The sequence below is a fragment of the Scatophagus argus genome, chromosome 1 (genome assembly GCF_020382885.2).
Source record: "Scatophagus argus isolate fScaArg1 chromosome 1, fScaArg1.pri, whole genome shotgun sequence".
NCBI lineage: Eukaryota > Metazoa > Chordata > Actinopteri > Scatophagidae > Scatophagus > Scatophagus argus.
Genome location: NC_058493.1, coordinates 6,983,698 through 7,004,240, shown reverse-complemented (window position 1 = coordinate 7,004,240; position 20,543 = coordinate 6,983,698). Strand labels below are relative to the sequence as shown.

At 40.0% G+C, this 20,543-nt stretch overlaps 1 protein-coding gene across 1 annotated transcript in view; it reads right to left on the bottom strand.

Annotated features, from left to right (window-relative positions):
* The window catches only part of LOC124070290 (tyrosine-protein kinase CSK), a 39,351-nt gene that overhangs the window by 16,261 nt on the left and 2,547 nt on the right, over nt 1-20,543 (bottom strand). The window contains exon 2 of the mRNA XM_046410103.1: nt 879-962. Within this exon, the coding sequence (XP_046266059.1) occupies nt 879-893 (15 nt within the window). The 5' untranslated portion in view covers nt 894-962. The remainder of the gene's footprint in view (nt 1-878; nt 963-20,543) is intronic.

Below are 20,543 nucleotides of genomic sequence, written 5' to 3'. Positions count from 1 at the left end.
TAAACAAAATCAAACCTTTAGAAAACTAGTAAGAATGAAACCATAAGAAAATTCAGTGCATAACCTCACACGTATGCAGGAAAATATCTCTGTTTAACATGATTAGACTTCCACAAGATTTTAACAGATTCAGTGTATTTTGTAGGGAAAAACCTTGGTCTTTTAATATTCTGAAAAAAGGTGATGTTTTTTAAAAATTTCAGCTGAGTGTTAGTGAAGCACTGAGGTGTGACAGATGGATGCAACATGGATCAATAAAAATTTGTAAAGGCAGAGGATGCAGGAGCGAAAGTAATTCTCCTCTGAAGCTAGCACTTGAAAAGCATTAGTTGAAGCACTGAGACATCCAGGTGATGTGAAAATAAAACTGAGTCAGACACTTGTGTCTGCACCAGCTTTGTGTAATACATTCCTGTAGATATGGGTTTATTTGTGTCTTGAAGGGATTCTCCTTCTTGTTAACGTAGGCTCACATTTGTGTATGTGTGTGAATGTTACTTAAATTTTATTCAGTGAAACCGACACATATTACAGGCTGGACAGTATGACTAAACGGTTGTATCATGGTTTATTTTGAATAAGGATTTCTAACAATATATATCAGGGTGCAACTTTTTGTTTAATTAGTGTCCTCAGTTTCCAAAATCTTATACCAGTGTTGTTAAAAGAAAAGGTGATGTAACACAGCCGTAAACGTGGCCCTGTCACAACGTTTTTGAAACGTGTTGCAGGCATCAAATTCAGAATGAGTCGTAAATTGAAAGCTCCAAATTTGGAAACACACCACAGCACAGTGTGGTGTGTACTGTGAGAGGGTAGTGATTAAAAACTGTTATGAAGTGTGCGTGTATGCATAATGCAGTGTGTGCTCTACTTACGTGCATCCCAGACATGATGAAGGGAATTGGGCAGCAGGTGTCCTCAGGAAGGTAACGGTCACTGTTCAGCTAGTACCATCAGAGCTGTTATAAGACAAAACAAGGCATCATTATCATTAATCTGTTTACTTTAGAGGCTAAATGGATGTATTATGTATATGGAATAGTGTCTGTTTACGTTTTATTCTACTACATTTATTTGAAAACTTCTGTTAGTAGTTAATTTGAAGATTTAGTTTAATAATAAAAAATAGCAAGAGGGTAATCCTCATTGTTGAGCCCTGCATACATTATTTCACTCCTACATACACTTCTTCTACAGTAAGGATGGCTGGTGTAACTGGTAGAAGAAAAATGTGTAGAATCACGTACCATGACACAGATTTGACTAAGCCTGTGGTTTCAATGTTTTTAATAAATGATTAAATCACATAAGTGAACCATGTCCATCAGTGGAACTTACAGCATGTTGACAACCGTGATGTTGTGCCTCCTTTTTATGCTAAGCCAAAGACACATTTGCGAGCTGAAAAAAACTGGCAGCAAATAACTTAATCATGCCTTAGCTGTGCATAAGTGAATACATAGTGCTCACACAGACTGTTGAAGGAGCTGTTCAGTTAATAAGGATAAAAATGGATTCATAGTTTGCATGCCATTTTTATTCCTTCAAAAAAATGATTAGCTGCCGATAAAAGACAGCTGAAAGATACACCACTAGCTGAAAGGAGACTTTCTAACTCTTTGATTATTCATGTTTTTCCACTAATACTGTACTGATTGGATGCAAAACAGCTCTCTGGTATTAGTCAAGTCTGCCTTTTAAAGGCATCCTTGATACAGTGGCAGAGAGAGAGAGAGGAAAGAGGGAGAAAAAACATGAACTGTAAGTGATGAGAGAATGTAAATCTATGCAGTCAGCTTCTAAAAAGAGTTCATGTGTGTGGTTGGGTGTCTTTGCCTAAAAGAGTAAGGGTGTCAAAGTGTGTGGGTGGGTGAGCCCAGCTTTTTTTTTTTTTCCCCCACTGTGATCTTTCATTGCAAATGACAATAGTAAATGAGCAGCAGCATAGTACAGTAAATATGACAACAGTTTGAAGGAGTAACAGTAAATGAATAGGAACTCATACAGTAACCTCCATTCACAGCATCTCACTTCCGACCAGCCCTGAGAACAGGAAGTTGACACGGGGAGGGAGAGGGAGGAAGTAGCTGATGCATATTTTCCAGTGCTTCATATGAGGGAGGGAGTTGCTGTAGCTGGAGTCTAATGTGAGCATGGGTACTCTGGTCACTGCCTCCCTTTAGACTTCTACAGCCACTCTTGACACAGAGTCATGTCAGAGTAGAGATCAACAAAGTCAGTCTGTTCAGTCTGTTTCATGGAAAGTTACATTTTGTCAAGTGAGCATAAGACAGTTCTTTTCCACTTACAAAGTAACTTTGTGCGCCGTGTAATTTTAGAGCCATGAAAATGATGCATCTCCTTCAGAAGGCCTGGCTATTGGCAAGCATGCACCCTGAGAGCATCTATGGCCAAGCTTCACGGCACTGCCATATCCTGTGTTGAAACAGGAAACAGCCTAATTGTAGACCATTGCAGATCTGTATGCAAACTGACAGAGCCAAATATATCCAAGGCCAGGCTGCTCTGCTGCACCCAGAGGGCACCCGCTTCTTTCTCTGCCATTCTTTACGTCCAGAGCAGCGCAGCTCACCAACCCACAGCCACACTAGTAAGCCAAAAGAGGAGAGACAAGTGAGTGCTATTCTTATCTCCCTCCAGTGCTGTGGAATGCCTTGGAGCTATTGAAGAGCTTCAGCATCACACTGCTTACATTGCTCTCTTTAAAACAGTCAAGTGGTGCTCAGTAAAGACCAAGTGAAAAGAGTTCTTCTTGAATTACATATTCTATAGCACACTGTAGAGCAGCGCCACCTTGTGCACTTCTTTGGTGCCAAAAATGTAGTTCACCCATTCCGAAAATGAGTGCACCATATGATGAGAGAGAAGGTGAGAACAATACTCATCCACCAGGTATTATTCCACCATAGAGACAAGGCTGGATATCAGTATACTTGTAAGATATCACCTGAAGTAATACAGTACCTCCAACCCAATGATATCTGCATTTGATTCATTTTGCACCCAAATCTCGAAAAAAAATCATTGTTTGTTTGCTTTTGTTAGTAGTCAATCACTGCAAGCGTTCTTCAAGTTTATGAAACGTGTGGTCAGCAGAAACTACGACCCATATAGTCTACAATGAAGTCAAGGATGATGTCTTCGATGAAGTTGGCATTTCATTGTACCAAGAAATATCAATTTAAGTTGGAATTACTTAATAGTTTCTAGTATTGGTATTGTAATTGTAATTTCTGATTTCCTGTGTAGAGAGCAACATCAACCATCTGTGTAAAAAACTCAAGACGAACAGTCAAAAAACCCCAAAAGGCTACGTGTGTTTGTGTGTGTTGCTACGGTTACTCGTCAGAAGACAAAACACGAGCCATGAAGTCCAGTTTGAAGGCTTCTCAGATTCCAAGATGCTGCAGTTTACAGAACTTTAAATTAACTCTGGAAAGTTGCTACAGTGGTGATTTACTCCTGTCTTTTATGCTTGCCATATTAATAGTAAATTGGGCTTGCATCAGTTGGGCTGGCTTAGACTGGATACAAACCACTTCCAGCTGATGCCCTGAATAGCAGCAATAGTTGTGCTAGAATCAAGTGTTTTGCCAGACTGCCTTGTGTTTATTTGCAGAAACAGAGCGCTGTATTTTTTGATGCAGAGCTGCTGCATGGCCTAATAATGTGCACTCCAACATGTTCAAAGACTAGCTGCATGTTTGACACCGACACACAAATACTTAAAATAAATATTGTAAGTCTATCGCTTTTCATAGGTTAAGGTCACACATCAAAGCATACATTTAGTATTCAAGTTCATTGCTGCTGTCAGACGTGCCAAACACAAGTGAAAATCACTTCCTTCTCCACTCCCCCTCCTCCTAATTTTCTCCTTCTGTGCAACAGGAGTTGATGGTGACAGTGTCATGGCAACACACTGGGAAGTGCTATATCAAAGGCTGCTGTTACATCACTCAGAGAGCAGCATCTGCCTTTCCCTTTGCGGTGCAAGATGACAGTAATGCCACTACCGATTGTGTGTTAGGCGCCATTTTCATTATACTGCTACAGTAGTATTGCGCTCCACTTAAACTGTCTGCACGTGCTGCAACCTACTGCTCCGAACTGCTTTGACAGAGGAACGTGATAAAACGAAGGTGGAATCCTGTTGCTTGTATCTGATTTATGTCCACGTATGACAATTTCGCCACATTATTATTTCACTGCACTGTTCCTCGAAGACATATTCATTCTAGGCATATTAATTATACTTGGAGAATAAAGCAATTACTGTGTTACAGCAACATCCAGAATCCTGAAGCTATGCTGCCATAGTTGCTAAGAGCAGTCAAACATCCTATGGTAAACTCTTATCTCTGCTCCATGGCATGCAGTCTTTGTTTAAAAAGAAAAGCCTTCTAAAATAGGTGTCTGGAAAAAGAAATCCTCTCTGTCAAGACAGTCAGCAGTGTCTGTTCCACCTCACTTATCAGGGGGAAAATGGAGGGGAGAGGAGGATGCTCAATGTTGCTGCTGCTTCATTAAGCTGAATGACATTTTAAAAACTGAGGGTTTAAATTAGAGATGATCAATCAATCACTTTGAAACTGACAATTCTATTTCCTTTGAAAGGTATGCTAGGTTGATTCATTCGGATTTCTGTCATATCCCATTCATTTGCAGCAGTGTTTCATCATACTGTCTTATTATGCAATTTTCTGTTGCAATTTAGACATCACTGTACTTTTTTTTTTCTAAGTAGACTATAGACATTCAAGCTGTTCTGTGACTGTATAAGAGACTGATTTGATCCTGTGACAGTACAGACAATGATGACAGATTAATAGCACATTCCTCCTAATCATAATCGTTATCACTGCCATTAAACTAAGCTCATCTAGATGTAAAAGCTTAATCACCACCTTAAATAGCACAAATCGGTCCCCAGGTTCCTTGTCAATAACGCAGATTCGTGCCTTGATGGAGTTAAGAGCCTCCATATTGTTGTGCTCTACTCTATCACATTGTACCGGTCACTGCTGATTGTTGCTCCGTCAGCTTTAGCTGGATAAGTAAATGCTTGAACAGAAATCAGAGACGGGTGGTGTTTAACTGAGACTGCTGTTGTCATTTTTTTTAAACTACCATGGCAAAGCCTTGGGTTATGTAAACAGAAGTCTGGTCCAAGCAGGTTGAAGACCATTCACAGATTACAGTCCTACCAGACCGTCTACCAGTGGTTACAAAAGTCTGCTTTCACCCAACAATTGAGCTTGGCCCAGATATACAATGCTCTTTAAATCAGGATGCCACCAATTATTCTGAGGGAAATTCAATTTGCTGAGTCAGCATTAAACAACAGCTCCCATCACACTCAACAAGGGACAGAGTTTTATACATAACCAGTAAACAACATTCCCATCAAATTCCAAGTATGGTTAGTCAAGTAACCCCACACAAAAGCTCTGTATGCTGCATAAAAAACATTTGTGATAAGGCCTCTGTGTGCTGGTTTTAACTTCTGCCACTCTAAATTATTAGCTTTTCATACATTCATAACACAGCAGAATGAAATAGATATTTAGGTTTTTGCCAAAAATTTGTTTGCCCTCTTCCACTGGCATGCATGTATACAGAGATCACAGAACAAGCAGTGGATAGTAAAATTGCAAACTGAAACGGCCATTAACTGTCTATCTACACATGACTGGTATATGTTCTTTGTGGTTATTGCATTTCATTTTGTATCATTTTCCATCTACTGTTTATCTTCACAGCTTTAAATGAGATCGAATTAGCTGCAAGTAAACAAAGACAAACATCTGCTTAAGTTCAGAGCTGTCTGTGAGTGATTGCCTTCCTGTATGATCTGACTACTTAGCTACAGCTGTACAAAGGCCAAAACAACCAGTTATACTTCCCTCTGTTCCGCAATTAATAAACAGTACTGTTTTATCTACAGTATTGTATATGTACATTTGGTAGACTGTCTAAACACAACATAATCCTGATAATGTCTCATCTTTTTCAAGGCAGTATCACAATTGTGGAGGAGCTATAGCTACCGAACCCTTGGTACAAAGTTTGCATGGTAGAGCATACTGACAGCAAATGAAATGTGAGAAAAATATGGAAATGTGACCTACTGGGTATGCAAATATACAGCATAAACTCACAAAATACGCTCAGTGCTCAAGGCGCTGCAGAGAGGACAGTATGGAACTGTCAACAACAAATGACTCGTGGCTACATCACATTTCCCTCATATGTAAAAGTACCTGACAGCAGGCCCATTTGCAACAGCAGAAGAAGAGCATGAGGTGTTCTGGTAGTGTCTGTGACACTCGGGGAACAAATGCTGGTTGGGAAATATTCGAATACAGACGTGTGTATAAAAGTGAGGTCACCATGTTTGATATTCAAGAGAATTTGCATTTTACCTCTGTCACATTTACATTACAAAGATTCAGCTGAGGATGACAGGCACTTGCAATTAGTGAACATGTAAGTGAACCGGTGTCTAGTTTTGACAGAAAAGATGCATTGTTACTTTTAAATTACAGGATAAACCCTTCATCTACCTGACTATTGACTCTACTGTTAGCTTTGACTTTCAGTAACAGTATTAAGTTGTGTGTAAAAAACATAGAAATTCAAAAGGTCACTGTAAGTGCAAACCAATGATAAGTTCAAGTCTAACAAAAAGGAACACACAGAAACCACAGACAACCTTTGAAAGCTTTGTGCTAACCAGACTGTCTTCATTAAATCACAGCATACTGCAAGACCAACAGGCTGACAGCTGAATAGAAGAGGCAGATCTGAACTCATATAAGGTTGAGTATCAGAAAAAATAGTGGGAAGTTTTAATAAAAACAACAACCTTTTGATTTCGTAGCCCAGCAACACACTGAGACAGACTTGTCCACCAAATTCATCAGCTCTTTCCAGCTGTAGTCTACAGGGAAAGTAGACTGCATTCCAGACTGAGGATTGTGAGAAGAACCAGTAGGTGGGGTTTCAGTTAGTACAAATGCAGAGATACTGTCGTGCTAAGCTTCATGCCTTTCCATCTTGGTGAGCCATCTCCCACCACAGCAGGCAGTCCCTCCTGGGCCTCCACCTGCTCCTCTCTACATCAAAGGAGATATGGTGGTGAATGCTAATGATTTCAAATTCCTAGGCACATACATCTCCCAGGACCTCACATGGCCTGTTAACACCACCTCTCTTGTGAAAAAGCCACAGCAGCAGCTACATTTGCTGAGGTCAGAGACTGAACTTGTCCCAGCAGCTCTGTTGTCCTTTTGCAGATGTTCTGTTCAAAGTATCCTCTCTCATGGCATCTTTTTGTGGTTTACTTGCTGTATTGTGGCTGACAAAAAAAAGCATTACAGAGAGTTGATTGCAACACAGCAAAACACTTGGCAGACTGCTCTATAGCATTATCTTTAAGTTTTTTCTGTCAATGATCATGATTCAATAAACTGCCTTAGCCAACAAGAGACACAGTATAGGTTTGTTGCTAAGCTTTTAAGAGCAGCTCACAGCTCTGCAACTTAAAAATATGTCCATCAGAACACACTTGCTGGAGCAGTGATCAAAATCACTGTTGACAACAATCCTCGAGCACTTGCTGTGCCATTGATCTAGTTAGCGTGAACAATTTGCCACAAAATCACACCGCTGATCCTTTTCAAACCAACAAATATCATAAATCAGTTACTAAATATGGACTTCAAAATGCTCAAGATACTTTGACTACGGAGTGATTCTTGTTCCTGAAAGAGATGAGAGAGATCATAACAGGGAGGGAGCTAAAGTTGACTAAGTATTCTGGCACAAACAGGTGCATGGAAGGGACAGTGAAATCTCAAGTAGAGCAGAGATTCTGGAGAGAGCTGCAAGGGGTGGTAAATAATAAAGGAGAAGATCGTGCAGCAAAAGGAAGTTAAGAGAGACTGTGTGCCTGCCACTGCCATCTGTCTCATGAAACATTTCTGGCCATCTTCACCTTTTTTTTTAAAATGTGGTGCTGTTCCACTGTGTCAAAGAGACTCGTTTTCTGTTCTTCCACTCTTTGGCTCAGCAGCAACAGAAAGACAGATGCAGATGCAGTGAGAGTTGAGGTGGTTTTGTGGCCAACATTTTACTTGCTGCCCAACACAAACATGGACTCCTAGCATCAGCTAACAGCTGCACTATGAGGATTAGATGTAAGTGCCTTGCTCGAGGGCATCTTACTGTTAATCGTTGAGAGAGGATAGGAATGCAAGATTAATGACATTGCCCAGACACAGATTTACAAGACTGCTTAGAGGTTTGAACTAACAACTAGGGAAAGATAAAATATACAGTACACTGTATAAACAATATGAGTATGCCCTAAGATATGAAAAATGAATATACTGTGATATTCATATACCCTTACCGTCTATGCTCAAATTCAAATTCAAATTATACCACAATAAAAATGTATGATTAAATTATTTATTTTAGGCCATACCGTTGAGCCCCACTAACAATCCTTTCGTAACTAAATCACTTTACTAGTTTTACCGAATAAAACATTCCTTTGTCCTGCTCACATTAACCGTATTTGTTTGCCTGACTTTGTTTCACCATTTGTCATCAACTTCCAGATGTGACCAGGAGCAATATCAAAAAAGAGCAACGAGGCGACCAACTGAACTGAGCAAAAGAGGGGGGGGGGGTCACATCCTTTCTCTGCAGTAGAGCAAAGGAGTCATGTGCATGTCTAATCCACAGCCGTCGTCCCTTAGTTTTATCTGACAGAATGAAAACTAGAGCATGACAGAGAAACCCCTCCTACCAAAGACAGACAGACAGGTGGGGAGACAGGCAGCCCTCCTGCCTGCCTCTCTGACGTAACAAGTGACATGCTCGGGCTCGCCACTGATGGCAGATTACAAAAGCAGGGAGGCAGGAAGTGGAAGAAAGAAAGGAAGCGGGAGAGAGAGCCCCCACCCCCCCTCAAGCTCTGGGAGGCTGCTTGACTGGAGAAAGCAGAGGGGAGGAAGGGTAGTGGTGACGGCTTATTGTTTGAGCTCTGTGCGCTGTGGTTCCAGTCTTAGCGTACAATCCAGGCCTGGCTATTTATATCCTCTCAATATCCATGCAGGCAGAGGGAGGCTGCAGTCGTTTTCATCATTGCATACATTATGGAGGCGCTGCATTAAAGAGCATGCCTGCTGTGAGTGAGCACTGCTTGTACTATTTTTCTTTTGGACAATGTTGGGTGGTGTATCCAGAAGTTTCTGTTGTTTAGTGTAGTGTTTATAGAAGCACGTGCGTATAAGTAGGACAAATCTTCCCAAAAATATAAGGCTCGCAAACAGAATGAACAAAGTCTACATTTTCAGCAGTGTTTGTGCTTCCATATAAATTATGAGGCAGATCAGCAATTTGGGCTTGCATTTCCACTATGGTGGGGGAGTCACGAGTCACAGAAGACACTATTCAACTATTTTCACAGTCTGTAGAGTACTCATGACCAATAAAATGAATTTCATGTGTAACTAGTGTAACATTGCCTTAAAATTCAAATTAATTCAAAGTTGTTTCAGAATAAATTCCACTACCCACCACACAGGTAACAAAAGAATATGTCACAGGACTCATTCTCGGATATACCAGACTGTGGCTACACAGTTAAAACCTGGCTTGATAACTTTTGCTAAATCCATTGTTGGTTCAAGGCTCTTTAGGTGCAATATTGATGATAAGATAGATAGAATATTGCAAGTCTTATCCTTTCACATGTATACATACACAGGCAATCAATGTTAAATTCATTAGCTTATAGCTCTATAAGACATTTTATGTAAAAAATAACTTTAATAAAATGACAGAACTCATCACATACATTGCGAACATATGCATACGAAGGTATGCATATGTTGAAATGCAGAGTGGAACAGGAGAACAGAAGGATAGAACGACTGAGAATTACTCTGGCTTGAGTGCCAAATGATATGTGGAAGCAGGGAGGAAGCTCCCAAAGTGGTGATGAGAGGCTTGGGAGGAGGAGAGGATGCAGTCAGGCTGAGAGCCAGCGGGTTGTGAGATTCTGTGAAGCAAGCAAGCAAGCAAACACGCACACACACACACACACGCACACACACACACACACACACACACACACACACACACACACACACACACACCTGAATTTAATGAACTCTCATTGACATCATACACAAAACCACACAAAATGCCCCTCATCCCCTCACCTAATATATGCACACATATGCACCTGCATTCTTCAACCACGGCCTAATGTATGCTGTCTCACAGACATGTGCACACACATACAGAAGTGGCTTCAAACATCCCAGGGGCTAAGATAGAATGAGTGAGGAGAAAGGGGGGCGAAGCTGCTTGCTGCTGCTTTCACTGCTTCTCGCCTTTCTTTGATGGCAACACATGACAAGTCCTCCATTCAGACCAGAGGAAGAGACGAAGAGGCAAAAAACAGGAATGGAGATACAAAGAATGTCATTAGCAGCAGCCACAGCAGGGTGCTGGTACAATATGGCAGCAGCATTAGTGGTGACTGGAGCTCCAAATCTCTTAAATAAAAGAAGCATTCACTGGCAGCAGCACTGACACCATGGAGAAAAATCACACTCTGTGAACTAAAAAGAAGGGAGGGAGGGAGGAAAGAGGCACATAGGGAGAAAATTGGGAACTGAGAGGCAGACGTTATGGCAAAATCCAAATTGTAAAGGACACTGTTCTATTTGGTTCAAAACAGAGATTATACAGATTACCTGAACGGGGAGTAATCTCAGACTGAGAAAGAAACTGACTGTATTTGACTGTGTGCAAACACATGGGCAGACAGTGGTCCAGATCTGGTGCCCTGCTAAACTGTGCAACCATTAATATAAATGAATTTGACAAGAGCAGGCATTGCATGAATTAACTGACGAATCGGTTCTGGCAGGAAACATGATGAAATAAAATAAAGTTGCCCTAAAATAATCAAAACTCAAGAAGGAGTATTCAAATTTTGAGTTCACAGCTAGGGGTGTCACATTTTTTGATGGTAGCCTAACGTTGTAACATTGAGGGACAGTCAGGAGTATGTGCAAGAATGTTAAACCTCACTGAGGTTTAACATTCTAATGACATAGCTGGTTGAAAATGTAGGAATTAATTTGCTCATAACTTTCATTAACATCCAGCAGATAGCTTGCTCGGACCAAAAAGCTATACTAACATGGCTGGGGAGTGGGGCCACAGCTGACACAACCATTCAGATGCACAGACACACTTAGCATTACTGCTCAAAATTAAGTAAATTTAAATGAAGTAAAATGAAGTAATTAGCAAAAACAAACAAAAAAAGGTACTGATACCGCATACTACACCGAGCCACTCTCAATCACTGCAGGGAAAATTCCTTCACTCTTCACAGTGAGAGCAAATAGGAGACAGCAAGGTTGCAGTTAATGATCATTTTCAATATCAATTAATTGACTTATCATTTAGTCTATAAAATGTTGAGTCATTACAAATTTTCATCAAAATTTCACACAGCCCAAAGTGACATCTTTAATTGTTTTCTTTTGTCCAAACAACAGTACAAAGCTCAATGATTCTTCATTTACTATCATAAATGACAAAGCAAAAAACAAACGGAAAGCAAAGGAAACTAAGATGACACAGGGAAAACAATGCTCAGAGATGGAGCAGACAGAGATCAGCAGGGCAAGGGCATAGCAAAAGAGGAGTTGGAATAATGTAGAGGAGTGGAGAGATACAGGTGATGGAGGATGGAGGATAGAGGCCAACGTGAAAGCCTTGATGACTTTTTTTAGTTTCTAGGCATAACACATAGACCCTAGGCAAAGGACAGTCCTATGCCTAGGGTCCTTAACATTAACAGCAGTCATGTGTCAGTTTCAGTGCCAACCATGAATAATAGAGGCTCCACCCAGCTATGCCAGCAGTATGAATTATTAATTCAGACTTGCATTAGCGCACAGTGTGGTGCACTCTACACTGTGGGGTTCAGGCACATTTGCCTGCACAGACTGAACCACATGCCTGCGCGCGTGCACACACAGGAAGTGAAAATGTGTGCATGTGCATAGACATTTCATACGCACACATTTTTGCATGCATATTCACAAACTGACAGGAAGCGTTGGTACTCTCTGAAGCATCTAGCAGGTTCTTCCTTAGAAAACGCCTCAGGTACAGATAGGCTTTTCTCTTTGGGCAACAACAAATAGGGTTTATTTAAAAGAAACATTGTCTTTACTTCAAAGTCTTATTTGTCACTGATTTGTGGAATTATGGTCATTCAATCATCACTAAAGAGGATCCCTGTGCCCACTACGTCTACAGCCAAAAATGTCAATGCAATGACACAAAAAAGTTTTTGGTGCCCCAAATTTTTGAGAGATAAAATAGATAAGACAACTGCCCTCGCAATATCTCGCAAAATAACCAGTTAATAATCATTACCATTTCAGCCACAATAGTACAACCCTCGAGAAATGTTAACTAGGTCATTAGTTTCTTTTCATAGCCCAAGTTAAAAAATGTAGCCTAATTAGCTGAAGGAGGAACTGCAGACAGACATAAATCAGTGCAATCCCAGTTTCATGGTAAGTTATTGTACATACACTTGTATAAGTGAAGGTCTGAGAGATATGTGTCTGTCTGTTTCTTAAATCATACCAAAATACAACAACTATTCACATGCAAGCACAATCATGTGCACACCGACAACTCTTACTCTTATCATTGGCTTTGCATCTGCAACAAGGAGTATCTCACCTAGAAGACAGCTTCCCCTACACTCCACACTCTCTTGATCAAAGCAGAAAACAACTCTGCTTCCCCACACACAAAACCAGCCAACACAGCCTGCCAACCAGTCTCTAGAGTCAGCCAGGAAAACAAAACACAACATCAGCTGAAACAGGAAAAAAAAACTGAAACACAGTGGAAAGCCCACACTGAACCAAGTAAAACTGAACAAAGACTAAAAGCAAAAACATACAGCTGTGTTAAAGTATTTGAATGTGTGTGTGTCCTACAGAGTGTGTTGTGTAGGATGAAAATTTGTAGAAGAGGACACTGGGTTGTAAGGTGAAGGACACACATAAAGAGGTATCACAGTGGAGAATTTCTCCTAATGCAGAGCCAATGTTTGCAGAGGCAGCAACTGCAAATCTTGCCTGCTGAGACCAGAGCTCAGCCTCAGTAAATTCACAAAAGCCTCACACACACTGCGTGCACACTCTCACAGCCCAGGCACAGGCAACACAGTCTTACAGAGACATCTGTGCAAATATAGCTGAGCAGTATGACCTTCAATCTGCATCACAGAAATACATATATCACAATAATTTTGTGCATCCTAATTTAGATTGATTTTATTTTTCTATTTATTCTCTTCTGCTAATGGCTGTACGGTTACCTGGAGGGTAAACAACATCAAAGACCACCTCAGGGTCCTGGAGTAGCACTGAGACTGACCTCACACCAGTGAGGCTTTTCAATACACATGTGCTGGCTTGTCTTGACTCGGTTTGACTCGGCTCAGCATGGCAGGATTTTGCATTTCCATCACAACCAAAAAGAAAAAAAGCCAATCTTCTCTGGTTCCAGCTTCTCAAATTATAAATCTTTCTATCATCTTTTAACTTCTATGATCATAAACTGAACACTTAAGGTCTCTGAGCTGTTGGTCAGACAAAGCAGGGCTTTTAAGGATATCAGTTTGCTATTTGAGAAAGAGTGATATATATTTGTCAAACTAAATGATTAATACAGAAACTAGCCAACAGGTTAATTGATAATGAAAATAATTATCAGTTATTGTCCTCACTATTTTCATTATTGATCACTGGACTAATTCTTGATCAATTTATTTCTTACCTGATGCTTTTTGCAGTTTCCAGGTGACATCTTCCACTGGCTTGTTTCTCTCATTAAAAGCTTAAAAGCCAAATTAGATTCAATTTACAGTCATACAAACAGTAAAACACACTGGAGAAAATGGACCAAGCAACTGTTATTTTGGCAAAATTAAGGACTTAAACTATTAGTTATCAAAGTTTTTGTTGATTTCCTATTCATCCTCTCATGGACTGTTGTAATATTTTGCATCTAGTGTTTTATAGTTTTATGTTTTATAACAGCAGCAAGGAGCAGCACCAGACACACTATCAAAGCATGAGAAAACACCCTGACTGTGCAGTGCATTTTACAGTTTAACAATACAGCAGACACAGACCATTAAAATATAATAGAATAAGACTTCAGCCATGTGCTGGACTGATCAACAACACACCATTCAAGGCATTTTATGACCACATGGTTATAACTGACTGTCCAGGAACATTGCTTTGCACAAGAAAATAAATAGAATAGTACTTGCTAAGTGCGTCCTATGCCAGTAACAATAGTCAATCTCTAGTTGCCTTTCTGAGCTGAATACAGAAGGCCAATTGGAAACAAACATTAACTTCTGACCAACCTAACATTTATCCAAACCTTGCCCCTTACTTGACACAATCAAATTAACTCTGAAACAAGTCTCAAAATATGCAGGGAGGGGTCCGCCTATCCTAAATGGCTGCTACATTCTTATGCTCCCAGGAGGCTCAAGATGGAGCTTTGCAGAAACTTGAGATGGGTGGCTTTATTTTCCTCTGATGCTGACCCCACCATGGTCTACTCATGGGGCTTGGACATCAGCAAGAACAGCAGATGATGTGAACATGTGCATGTGAGATAGAGTGAGACAGAGACAGATAAGAGTGACATATTATAATATATGTATATATATCTGAATGGGTGTAAGTAATTGAACATGTGTGCACGTTAGTGAGAGTGGTAAGAAAATGTGACTGAGATTTACTGTGTGAATCTAAATGTGACTGAATGAGTGAAGGATAACAAGCTAAAGTCATTGGGTTAACAATGTCAGCATTTCCTCAAATTATTGGACTCCAGGTCAAAAAAACTGAAACACATGTGATGACTGATAATACATAAAAAAACGAGCAGAGCTGAGATTTTACACAGCAAATACCATGTAATTAGTGTTGTTATAATAATAATCATAATAATAATAATCACCACAGAATACCGATATTTCTGTATTATATTAAGGTGTTAATACAGCCTGAGTGAAGATGGGTTAGAGGTGAACACAGGCTATATATTTGGGTTATATTGAGTTATCAATATCAAATTTATTACAGCAAACAAAACCTCGACAGGTTTCATACAATCTCACCAGATACTAACCCATCCAGGTGCTCTGAGCAACGAGTAAGAATTACTATATCCGCGAAGAGGACACAAACCCTCACTGGCTTCCCACAGGTGAGCAATACTGAATGTACTGTATTTATTGCAAATCCAGCTATTTGTATTTCTAATACTGATATGCCACAACATGGAACAATATTGCCCAGTCCCTACAGATGTAGATATAACATTAAGATAGAGTAGGGCTAGCTAGAAGGATTAACCCTTGTGCTGGTAACGGCAAATGAAGAAATAAATAAGCAGTCATTTTAGCTGCAACAACATTTCAGAATGGTAAGTCAACAAGAAGATATGGACTATTTCCACGGTACCAAATGATGACATTCTTGTGCTCCTAGGATTTCTGCATATGATAACATGGTTTAAGATAAGACCTGAAGAGTTATCCATCTGCTCAGCTCTAAATCCATCATTCCGTCTCTATTTATGAAGCCATGTATCAATCTGCCCACCTCTCAGTAAGCCATGGGGCTCATCAGCTGGTGTATCAGAAAAATGCCCAGATATAAGGCCACAGTAAACAATGAACATCTCGACGGTGCACGGATCTTCTGGTTTAATCTCTTAATAAAAAATATCTGGGAAAATCCTTTTAATAAAGAAATAACTTGAAAGGAATTCTACACACAAAAAGATCAAATGAAATCTTCCTTTAATAGAAAACCCTGTATTAAAGTAGACCTAATTCAGTTCACTTTACTTTTCAGCGGTCGGTGACATCATTAAAGTGGCATTTACTGTATCTTTGAAGTGCATCGGATGACTCAATTGCACAAAAACTATTCTGGAGTGCATCGAATGGCAGATAAAAGAGGAAGCACTGGAGACTCCCTGCTGAGACAGGATTCATTGTTGTTATCATCAGTGATTCGTCCTGTATTCTTTTTAAGGCATTCAAAATAATGGCTGCAGATTTTAATATCTTTATAAATGAAGAAAAAACACCATCTGTTTTGTTCTGACTGCACTACTTCCTCTTTAACTTGACGTACTGGCCTAAATATGAAGGACCTCAGTGAACCAGGATGCAGGTGCTGTTGTGTGCAGGCAGGCAGAGTGATCACACAGTGGTGGTAAGCAGAGGAAGCCTCACATGCTACTGATATACTAGCACAGGTGTTTGGTACCGTCAACTTGCTGCTTGGCTTGGGAGGTCATGTCCAGAGTTCAGAGGCCAGTTTGATCATCTTCATCTATGTGCCTGATGTGACAGAGCACCGTTCTATTGCAAGTTTAGGACAAAATGGTCAACATCATGAGACCTATGCAGTCTATTATATAGTCTGACATAGTACTTGCAAAAATTAACATTAGTAGCAGCTTTGCTCACACTGGCCTCAACCGAGAGACACTTAGAAAGTGACAGATTGCTTCAGAATAAACTGCAAGTAAAATGAACATGAACTGACAAATCTCAATTATCTCAAGGTACAGAACATAGTGTCATCATATCTCCCATATGTTTAGTAATTACGTATTTCAATTTAAGCCTTCTGCTATAACTTTTAATTGAACAATGTTTTGCACACTGGTTAGTTGAAGGCCATAAATCTGAAATATGAAAAGAAAATAACTAGTCCAACCTCATGCCAAAGCTGAAGCTGGTTACTAGCATTTTTTTAAACAACATTGATCAACCACTCCACCACACCAAAATTTTTGCTGCCAGTCTGGGGTGAAATTGAACCAGCAACCTTACAGTCACAAGCCACTTCTCAAACCTCTAAGCCACGATTGCCCCCAAACACCATGTTTAAGTGAATCTGACAACTTATTTTTATGTTGATGGCATTAGTTATTTTATCAAGCTGGACACCTGAGCAAACATCCAGACTGTGCATTACATTTTACAGATAGATTTCAGGTTATTAAAAACGTACTAGAATTCACCAACAGCACAACATTCAATGAATATAGTTATTTGATCACAGACTTGTCTACGCAGATTGGTCTTGGAATGCTGCTTTACATGAGAACATAAACAGAATCATACTTTAACGCTGCATTAAAATCATAGTGACAACATAAACTGCAGCAGTTGCTGCGCTATGCTGATAGCGTTAGTCACATTAGCATTAGTCAGTTTTACAGAAGCACAAGTCTGTTCCTCCAGAATTCCATCCTGTGGATCCTGTGGATGGAATTCTGTTTTGGATACCCACAATACTGGAACAAAAGATATAACATTAAAAATTCACATCAATGCCCTGTTGCTTTATTTTTTCTAAATAGATCAATCATATTGTAGTTTTGCAAACTGTGCAGAACCCACACCTAGAAAATTCAACAAGTACCAGGGAGATCGGACAGAGATCTTTTTTTTATTTTATCTTACTAATTAAACCCAATATTATCATTTTAATTCGTAAAGAAATGTATACTGAGAATTTGACAGAGTAAGGCACACAAGTCCCACCAGTTTTATTTATATAGCCAGATCAGAAAGAAAGAAAAATCGGAATATTTACAAATAGTATGGATCTAGGTGGACACTGAGCAGCATTGGATGATGCCACAAACACAGGAAAAGTGTCCCGCAGTGCATATACTTCCCTTTGTTGTGCACATTTATACAGGAGGTGGTTGCTGGGTTCAAAGCAACATCCTATTGTTCCACGATTAGCTGGCTGACCAAGTCTATATCATATCCATTTCCAACCAACAGAGTGACACAGGATGTAACCGCATCTGTCAATCAGAAATGGCCTGCGTTATCATATCTTGTCTGATGACTCCCTTCCCCGTCATCTAGTGAGGGGTGAGGAGGGACCCACAGGCCATATCATAACTGGTGATAATTTTGGTTGATTTATGACTTAGAGCTGAGAAATTCTTCACCATGCCGTTTCTAAATAATCACCTCGGGAACAAAATCATTTTGTGGATAATAAAGCATTGGAGGTGCAGGCTACAGGAAGCAGTGGGGGTTGTCAGGGTTGTCATCTGACTGATGAGGCTCCATATATGATAACATTATCTCTTAAATGTAACAAGTAAGAAGACGGGGGGAACAACAACTTTCATTTCTGGTCATACTGATGGTTACTGACAGTCACATACTGCACACACACATAGCACTGCAACGTTTGCAATGTATTTAGAATGAAAACATTTGCACAAATATAGTACACAAACTTTTAATGTCACCACAATTTCATAGATAATGCAACAATTAGACATGAATTTATCTGAAATGAAATATTCTAGAAATCTTAAAATGTTGGATTATCTTTCCCAGTGGCAAAACCCTCGAGGCCATAGCAGTGCTGAGAGACTAGACATGTCAGGCCAGTGGCTCTACTCAATGCCTGGATTTCATAGCTGGCCAGCAGGCATGACGGCAGGAGCCTCCCAGCCTTCTGACTGATCAGCCGCTGCCCAGATGGTGGGGCCTCGCTGAGTTTGCAAGCAAGATGGCAGCCACAATGCCACTATTCTACTGGGCAGCATGATCAAAAGGAAGGAGAGAATGGAAGGAGGGTTGCTTCTATCACAGCTCAGCAAGTGCACACATCAGTGGGAGACACATTTAAAACCAATGATGATTGCATTTTCTCAGGCACGTTTTAAGCAGCAGGGCCAGGTTTGAATATGACCATCAGTGAATTTTATCATCAATTTATGGTGATAGCTTGAGGTGGTGTTATGGTGCTGGAAATCCTGTTTCATAAACCAAATGTGTTTCTGAAATAACTTACTTAACGCACTTCACAATGCAACACTCACATCAGTGTACGGGACTAAAAGATTACAGAGGCTAAGATTTCTAGAAAGACAATTTAATAGGTTCGAGCTGCCTAACAAACAATTAGTATCTTGATAATGAATTAACAACTTAGCCATTTTTCAGGAAAAAGCAAATTTAAGCAAATTTAAGAGATTGGGATGATGAAAGACAGTCATGTCTGGTAATCACAAAAAGTGTCATAACTGCTATATGACTCATCTACTCTGTCTCATTGGGGAGCTTAGGAACGTTCGCTCAGGGGACAGGCTTTGCTTGACGAACAAGCACAAAGTTTATTTGATTGCTTTGCCAGTCGAATGCTGAATTGTTCTGCTGGTGAAATGCTGGACTGTATGAAGATTTATAGGCAACTGTTATGGATTCTTGAATGTAATACAATAAAGAACATTAACAGTGAACAGTAAGCATTCCATCAAAGGCAAGAAACAGAAGTCAGACTCTATGGTGTCAGTTATCAGCCTGTCTGTGCAGCAAATTACATAACGACATAATTTACACTGACATGTCACGTCTTCCTATTAAAATGTTGCCTTATAAAAAACGAGCACCTGGTACAACACCTGTTAACTGTTATGTCTGAGCCATATAACATATTTTTTGGACAAAGTTTAACCTTATAAATTTAAAATTGTACACAATTTTGAACATTTTCTCAAGTGTTTTCCTGCTTTTAGACTAGTCGACTAGTCTAAATTTACACAAACTGTTTAAACATCAGGAACATTAGTCATTAGGAGCATCTCTAGTCACTACTTGGGTTTAAAAAGAGGAAACACTGCAGGTGTAGTGCAGAGTTCCTGTCAGTTTCACTTTTTTTCACACTTCCCACATAAGTGGACCATAACGCCGCTCGCCTCTTTGTATTTTGCAAGGTCTCCAAAGCACCTGCACAACACAGGCCTACACCGATCAGACACAGTAAATATAGCAGGCTGATGAAATGAAAACAGCCATCAAGTAAATGCTACTGAATGCATTTATGCAAAGTGATACAGCCTACTGTGCGGGGTATATCTTGCAGAATCTGTGTAGTCATGTTGCTCATGAGTGTCAGTATACTGTTAAGCACTGCACCAAAGTCACTATGATAAGTCCCATTTTTTGTTATTGCACTGGCTAATTAAAAAGACAGTGGAAATTGAAGAGAAGAAGCTGGAGGCGAAGAACAAACTAAACAGGGTCATTGTGTTGAGGTCAGCATGGCTTTGGACAGGCTTCAAATGTGCAATGAGATGGTTAGTGTACAGACAGAGGAGCCATTACTTCCCTGCTGAGCACATAAGCCAGGCTTGGAGCTTATCGTAAGACAGTAACACAGCTCAGCTCCTTGCAGCTTTAAGGATCGACCAGATAGCAATTTTTCCCCATTCCTCATAAGTCAACGCTAAAAAGCGCAGAGCCAACAAGTAGCTAGGCCTGAGGACATGTCCCATCACCTCTTATCCTCATCAAGTGAAATCTTGAT